The 7,651-nt window shown below is 64.7% G+C and overlaps 1 protein-coding gene across 2 annotated transcripts; it reads left to right on the top strand.

The window, feature by feature from the left end:
- The first annotated feature begins 2,868 nt into the window (after positions 1 to 2,868).
- On the top strand, positions 2,869 to 7,011 carry TMEM161A (transmembrane protein 161A). Of its 2 annotated transcripts, XM_075077087.1 has the most exons (13): positions 2,869 to 2,922; positions 3,336 to 3,439; positions 3,523 to 3,603; positions 3,882 to 3,979; positions 4,136 to 4,292; positions 4,614 to 4,765; positions 4,855 to 4,915; positions 5,047 to 5,190; positions 5,413 to 5,526; positions 5,743 to 5,917; positions 5,996 to 6,092; positions 6,341 to 6,524; positions 6,737 to 7,011. In XM_075077087.1, exons 1-13 carry the CDS (start codon positions 2,920 to 2,922, stop codon positions 6,882 to 6,884), a joined length of 1,518 nt encoding a protein of 505 aa, XP_074933188.1. In that variant the 5' UTR covers positions 2,869 to 2,919; the 3' UTR covers positions 6,885 to 7,011. The 2 variants fall into 2 exon arrangements, with proteins under 2 accessions (XP_074933188.1, XP_074933189.1); XM_075077088.1 differs by lacking the exon at positions 6,737 to 7,011 and having other exon boundaries at positions 6,341 to 6,728.
- The last annotated feature ends 640 nt before the right edge of the window (positions 7,012 to 7,651 follow it).

The raw sequence follows: 7,651 nt of genomic DNA, 5'->3' as shown, positions 1-7,651 counted from the left end.
CCCATCCCTTTTGGGCTGGGGAGAGGCAGGAGGAGCCCAGCTTCGGGCTTGGCCGGTTTGAGGATGGGCATGACTCACCTCACCCTCGCTCCCTCTCCCTCCCCTCATTTCCACCCCAGACCTGGGAACTGGGTCTGGCCCTGCTTTGCCCATCCACAGGGCTCCCCGGGGTTGGCCCTGATGGGGGACAGGCGGGACAAACGGGGACCCGGGAGGGACAAACGCCCAGCCAACACCACCAGCTCCCAGTGCACTGACTGGTTGCTCCAGCCCCAGCTGGTGCTGCTGCTTCTGAGACTCACTCCAGCCCTCCAGCCCATACTTTTCTGTCTTTAAATCAAATTTCAAGACAAAAACAGAGCCTGGAGACCTGCAGCTCCAGGAGCAGACAGGGGACGGTGCACAGCGTCACCGCAGAGGTTGGTGACTCTGGTTGCTCACTCGGCATCGGGGTGCCAGAGCTGTGGAGCTGGTGCTGGGTCCAGCCGGGGCTGCCGTGGCTCAGTCCCCTCCCCAGGGAGGGCTGTGGGGTCCCACCAGTGTTGCTGGTGACCAGTTAAACACAGCGTGGGTGATGTGGGGCCGGGCTGGCTCCCCTACGGATGCGTCAGAAGGACATCCTCACCGAAATCCCTGCCTCCAACCCCCCCCAGAACGCGCTCGCCCGCTGCCGCCAGCAACCCAGACGCCCAAATATTGAGCTATACATTAAATAACCCCGGGAAAAGGGACCGGAGGGAGCCGGAGCACGTTGGAGGGAGCGTGGCAGTTTGTTATGCTAACCGAGGGGGGCTCCGCTCAGGGGACGTGTCGGAGAGGTCTGAAGAGCAAGGAGTTCACAGGCCCTCTCCTTTTGTCATGCTAAAAATGCAACACAGAAAATATATACAGGCAGCTGCTCAATGGAGCGTGAAATACAAGTGATTTCTCCGGGAGCCCTGGGTAATGCGATGCAGCCCGGACAATGCCCACCGCCGCCGTCTTTGTGCAAAATGGGAAACTTCTGCTGCGGGGAATGGGCACAGACCGGCTCCCGGCCCGCCAGCTGCCCCCAGCATCGTCCGGAGGTGGAAAGTCCCCCAGCCAGTCCCCGGCCACGGTGCCCAAGGGGTCCCGCGGCTGTTCCCACGGGGTCCCCCGGCTGCGGGACCAGCAGGAGCTCGGTTGTCCAGGGATTGGCTCCGGCTTGGTGGGCACCGTGTAGCTGCCAAGTCCCAGCCCTTCAAAGAAACGTCCCCCCGGTGCGTACGGGGTCTGTGCTGGGCCTGGCACCCCTTAACTGGGCGCAGGGCCGGGGCGCCCCGTTAATTCAATGACTTTACAGCAGCACTGACAACGTCCGTCCGTCGTGGCAGCTCCCTTTGCTGATGCTAATTTGGGCGTCTCTGCAGGAGCGGTGTAAAATCAATCCTCAAAGGGGCTTTTGTGTCCTGGGGGAGGGCAGCCGGGCTGGGGGTGCTCCGAGCATCCATCTTCCACCTTTCCCTCCTTTTCTTGTGTCTCGGCGGGGCTGAAAGCTGACGCTGTGGGGGCTGCGAGGATCCTGGGGCCCTGCATTCGTTCCAGAGATACGCAGCCACCGGTTTGTGCAGACCCTGCAGCCAGTGCTGCGTCCCGGTGCAAGGGCTGGGGGGATCTGGGGGTTCTCGGGGGGCCAGGACACGGGCTGTGCCCAGACAGCAAAGGTGATGGAGCAGGTGCTTCCCCGACCCCAGCTCGGCTCGCAGCCAGGGGTACCTGGCAGCCAGGATCGGGCCACTTGGGGTGGGCGAGGGGGGTTTTTGGCTTCACAGCCCCTGAGTTCTCCCTGCCGTCGGGCGGAGGGGCTGCTCAGCTGGCACGGGGGGGCACACTGGGGGCTGCGTGCCCAGGCCGCCCTGGGGATGCCTGGGGCGGGCAGGGATGTGGCACCCCCCCAAACCTGGGTACCCCAACCCACAGGGGATGCTCGGGGCACGGGCGGAAGCGACATCTAGCGGGAAGCGCATCCCTTCGCCTGGGAGATCGATATCCATGGCAACCCTCGGGGCCATCAGCACCCTGCCAGGGGCACCCACCAGCACCTGCAGAGCCCCCCACGTGGGTGAGTGGGTGCTTCTTGCAGGGCAGGGCTGTCACAGCCCTAAATAACCCCGAGCTCAGCTGAAATGCCTGCAGGTCCCTGCTGTGAGCAGGAGCTGGCATCGTGGTGGGCCCTGAAGCCCCTCACCCACCGCCAGCCGGGACGAGCTGCACCCAGCGGGCTGTGCTCGGGCCTCGGCCACCTTTTGCTCCTCCAGTGCTCGCAGGGAGCCGCAGCAGGGAGCAACGGGGGATAAGTGCAGGAGAGGAGCCCGTTTGTCTTGCAAGGAAGACATGGGCAAAAGGACACAGCAGGGTCACAGCCTGCCCCGTGGCATCATCGCTCCACAGAGAGCACTGAGGAGGGGAAGGTCCCAACTTAGCCAGCCCCGGGCCCAGGGGGGAGCACGACGGGGAGGTCACGGGGCTCGAGCTGCTGCTGCCCAAACCCGTGTCCTGCTTTGCCCCTGAAATGCAGCGCCCAAGGGGCTGCGTGCAGGGATGGGTATCGCAGAGCCTCGGCCCGAAGGGGCCCTTCAGGTGCAAATACATACCCACATGCGTGCAGGTAGATACATAGGGGGTGCAGGCGTATACATGCATATGGTTTAATTTATAGACATACCTGCAGCTGGGGCGGGGACCGTGCCGCTGACCCGCACGGCGCAGTCGGGGCTCGAACCCGCGACCTCCGGGGCCGCGCGGGAACCACAGCTCCCAGCAGGCAGCGCCCGCGGAACCGCGCGCCGCGGAGGGCCCGCCCCCGCCCGGTGCCGCTTCTCCATTGGTCGAGAAGCTGCCAATCAGCGAGAGGGCAGCGGGCGGGCTTCCTGCGGCCGCCTTTGCACTGACCCCGGCATGGTGAGCGGGGGGCTGCCGGCGGCTGCCCCCGGGGGTCTCTGACCGGGGGGTGCATGCTCAGGCTTTCCCAGGGGGTTACAAGCTCGGGGGTGCATGTACGGAGGGTGCGTGCTGGGGGTGTCCCGGCGGGTTCATGCTTCAGGCTGTCCCGGGGGGTTGCATGCAAGGAGGGTGCATGCTCGGGGTGTCTCAGGGGGTGCACACCCGGGGGATTGCATGCACAGGGTGCATGCTCGCGGTGTCCCGGGGGGTTGCATGCACGGAGGGTGCATGCCCAGGGTGCCCGTGGCAGGGACAGGGGCTGTGGGGAGCAGACCGCCCCAGCACTGCAGGTTGGTGGGAGGGTCCCCAGCTCTCCCTGGCTCTGGGAGACTGGGTCCTGGGGTCGACCCCTGAGGGTGTCCCCAGCGCAGGCGGTGATGGGGGTGCAGGTGGTGGTGAGCCTGCTGGCAGCCAGCATCATGCAGAAGATGGCCCCGCACTACTCCTTTGCTCGCTGGCTGCTCTGCAACGGCAGGTACGTGGCCCGTCCCTCCCTGCCCGTCCCCGCGGGGCCCCAGGGACACCCGGTGCCACTGACACCCAACTACTCCCTTCCAGCCTGCACCGCTACAAGCACCCCTCGGACGAGGAGCTCTGCGCCCTGGCAGGCAAGCAGCGCCCCAAGGCCAAGCGGGACAGGTCAGCTCAGCTCGCGCCCCTGGCACCGGCGGGCGGGAAGGACTTAAAACGATAAATATGTTGGTTTGGTGCTAACAGAAGTCATCCTGGTGTGCTGCGGGACTCTCCTGGGGAGGCACGGCACTGAGCCTTGGCCACAGACGGGCTCGGGGCTGGTGCTGGTGATGAGGGGCCCCACGCTGGGGACGTGCCACCGCTCGAGGGGCTTTTGGCACCATCCCACACGAGGGATGAGCCAGCTCTTTCCCTGCTGTCCCGAGCCCGGATTTCCCTTGCAGGAGGATGAACGGTGTGATGGATGACAAGCCCCTCTCCGTGCCCCGGGACATCGACCTCCGCCTGGACACCAGCCCCATCACCGCCGTGGATGCTCTCGGTAACCCCCGCAACCTCAGCCCCAGCACCCTTCCCGTGCACGCAGCACCCAGCCATCCTGGCACGCGGCGTCGCCCTGGACCCGGGACCCTCGCCCACACCTGGGGACCCCCCACGGGTCCCCGCAGCGAGGTGACATGTCCCTGTGTCACACCAGTGCTGCGTTATTTCCTGGAGTACCAGTGGTTTGTGGATTTTGCTGTTTACTCCGCCGCCGTGTACGTCTTCACCGAGGGCTACTACTGCCTGGCGGACCCCCAGAAGGAGACGAACATCGGGGTGCTCTGGTGCCTGCTGACGGTCGTCTTCACCATGTATCCTTCTGCCGGCTTTCGGGGTACAATTGCTGCTACGTGCCGGGTCCGGGCTGCCGATGGGTGGGGGTGGAAACCCACCGTCCTTGGTTTTTTCCCCATTAAAAGCCAGTTGAGGTAGAAAATGGAAATTTATGGATTTATAAACCGCTCACTGATGATCTGCGAAGGTGCCTTATGAGAGCCTTCCCTGTGGAGAAGGTGGTGGTGGCCTAACGGCATGGATAGTTTATGATGTGTTAATGAGCAGGGGGGTCCTGCTGGCGTTGGGGTGTGGTCCTGAAGCCCCTGGTTTCCTTGACGGCCACCCCTCACCCGCAGCAAGGTCTTCTTCATGGTGATGCGCCATTACTTCCGCTCGGAGGAAGGGGGCGAGCGCTCTGTCTGCCTCACCTTTGCCTTCTTCTTCCTCCTCCTCGCCATGGTGGCCCTGGTCATCCGTGAGGACTACTTGGAGTTCGGCCTCGAGCCCGGTGGGTATGGGGGGATGGGGAGAGGTGGGTAGGCAGGTGGTCCCTGGGGGCTGCGGGCCCCCCCACTCATGGGGAGTCGCTCCCCACAGGGCTGGCCGGCGTCAGCAGCAACCTGGAGAGCATCCTGAAGCAGCGGGGCTGGGAGTGGACGTGAGTTGGTGGTAGGGCGGGGAGGGAAATGGGGTTTTGGGGAGGTTTTTTGGAAGTCTGGAGTGGGAATTCCTCTTGGGCTCACCAGGGCCGACCTGTCCCCCCCCACACTGCTTTCTCTCTCCCCACAGGCTGCCCCTCGCCAAGCTGGCCTTCAAGGTGGGGCTGGTGGCCCTGTGCTCCTTCCTGGGTGCCTGCCTGACCTTCCCGGGGCTGCGCCTGGCCCAGACACACCTCGACGCCCTCCGGATGGCGGCCGACAAGCCCCTGACCCAGTTGGGTGAAATCTGTGGGTGGGGAAGGAGGCAAGAGGGGGGTCAGTGTTGGTATTCAGGGACCGGGACCTCCTGCCTCTGTGGCTGCAGGGCGGCGAGGGGTTGGGTGGTGGGAGAGGGTAGGTGGAGCGTGGGTGAGGACTGGTCCGTGCCTGCGGAGAGGGGGAGGGAGGGAGTGGGGGGCACCAGGCTGCATGGGGGTCTCTGACGGCTCTGCCACAGGGTCCTGCTCCACCTGAGTTTCTTGGCGCCGGTACTCGTGGTGGTGATGTGGATCAAGCCCATCTCACGGGATTTCCTGCTCCACGCACCCATGGGCAAGCAGACGGTGCAGATGTAAGTGGGGCACCGACAGTGGGTCCAACTCTGTGCCCCAGCATCCTTGCTCCGAGGGGAAACTGAGGCACGGGTGCACCGGTCTATCTCCTCCAACACCAGTACCCCCCACTGTCATCCCACCACCACCACATCTCCCATCAGACACCCTCTCTGGGGCATAGGGGGTTTTGTGGATGCTGAGAGCCCCCTGACAGCCCCCTCCTCTTGCCCCAGCATGTCGGACTCTGCCTACAACACCGCGCGCCTCTGGACCATCGTCGGCCTCTGCCTGTTGCGCCTGGCCGTCACCCGCCACCACCTCCAGGCGTACCTGGGCCTGGCCGAGCGCTGGGTGGAGCAGATGAGGAAGGAAGCCGGGCGCATCACTGTCCTGGAGATCCAGCGCAAGGTCCGGACGCGGGAGCTGGGGAGCGGGGGTCCGGGCACGGCCGCCGGCCTCCTGCTGATCCCCCACTGCTGCCCACAGATCACGAGGATTTACTGCTACGTCTCCGTGGTCAGCCTGCAGTACCTGGGACCCGTCATCCTCACCCTCCACTGCACGCTGCTCCTCAAGACACTGGGTAAGCAGGTGGGAGGGGGGGTCACAGGGGACTTGGGGGCTCAGGAGGGGCAGGATGAAACCTGCAAGACATCGTCAAGCTGTCAGCATCCGAGGCATCCCCAGGCTCTCAAGACATGGTTTGCAGTTGGCACGAACCTAACGCGTGCAGCAAGCGTGCTGGGACTTGGCCGTAAGCACGTCTGTAGCATGGGGAGGGGGCTGCAGCGCAGGGACTGACCCCTGCGGACCCTTCCCTTTGTCATGCAGGGCAGCACTCGTGGGGGCTGTACCCGGAGCCCCCTGCCCTCCCTTCGGCAGCGACCGCAGCGTCGCCACGTCCCGGCGGCGAGGATGGGGAGGACGTGCGTGCTGCGGTGGAGCAGATCACAGGCGTCTTGGGTGGCATCTTCACCCCACTCTTCTTCCGTGGACTCTTTGCCTTCCTCACCTGGTGGGTGGCTGCCTGCCAGGTTGTCACCAGCCTCTTCGGCCTCTACTTTCACCAGTACCTGGCAGCCTCCTGAGTGGGGGAAGCTGGGACCTGCCTCAGGGCACAGTCGGTGCCCGGCTGCTGGTCCCCTTGCTCCTGCCTCAGCTCCTTTCCCCCTTTGCACATGCCTGTGGCACACATGGACATGCACATGGGGTCACTTCTGCCACCAGCTCTCAGTGTGACGGGTTTTATGCCTCTGGACTGGCACGGGCATCACCTGCTCCTGCCGCCCCTCACCACCGTGCCTGCTCTCGTCCTGCTGCTGCTCCGGGCTGTGTCCCTCCGGCCCCTCTTACCCTTCCCGGCCCCGCACGGTGATGGAGGAGGCGAAGCCCCGCAGCCAGGTTTGCTGCTGCCTGCTCTGACCCGTCACGGCTGCCCAAGGCTCTGCTGCTGTGTTTTTGAGGGCGGCAGCTCCTGCCCACGCCGGGCTGTACGTGCCAGGCAGAGGACTTGGTGGGGATCGCCCTTGTGTGGTGGAGACCTCACAGCCGGGCTAGAGCAACAGCGTGGCGTGCCAGCACAGACTTTGGGGTTTGCTCTGCCTAGCAATTGCCTCACCCGGCTGAGGGTGAGTGTATTTTTGTAGGGTCACTGCTCTGGCCAGCCAGGTCAGAGCTCCTTGGGGCCACCCCTCTGCTTTGTGTGAAATCCTCCGACCCAGCAGCCTCGGCTGTTGACTCTTTTAGAAATAAATAAGTTAACCCAGAGGCCATTTGCCGTGCTGAAAGCTGGGGCTTTGTTTGCGCTTTGTGGCCCTGAAGCCCCTCGAGCGGGGCTGGGGGTCCCACGGTGCGAGGGCAGCTGCCTCCGGGCAGGCGGGCGAGCAGCAAAGACCCCGTACGTGGTATTGCAGCAATGGGAAGAGGCTGAGCACTTGCCCAGACCCTGCAGCCGTCCCCGCCACGCTCCAGGAGGGGACCTCACATTCACCCCGTCACAGCCCAGCTCGGTGCCTGTTCTTGGCCCTTCCTCCCCTCGGCACTGGGATCACACCCGGGCCGATGAGGCACTGCTCAGCCCGGGGAGGGGGACGGGGTCCACGGCCCCTTGTCCATCTCAGCCAAGCTCTTCCCCACCGCATG

The sequence above is a fragment of the Phalacrocorax aristotelis genome, chromosome W (genome assembly GCF_949628215.1).
Source record: "Phalacrocorax aristotelis chromosome W, bGulAri2.1, whole genome shotgun sequence".
In the NCBI taxonomy this organism is placed as follows: domain Eukaryota; kingdom Metazoa; phylum Chordata; class Aves; order Suliformes; family Phalacrocoracidae; genus Phalacrocorax; species Phalacrocorax aristotelis.
Note: the sequence above shows the minus strand (reverse complement) of the source record. Positions and strands in the feature narration are given on the sequence as shown.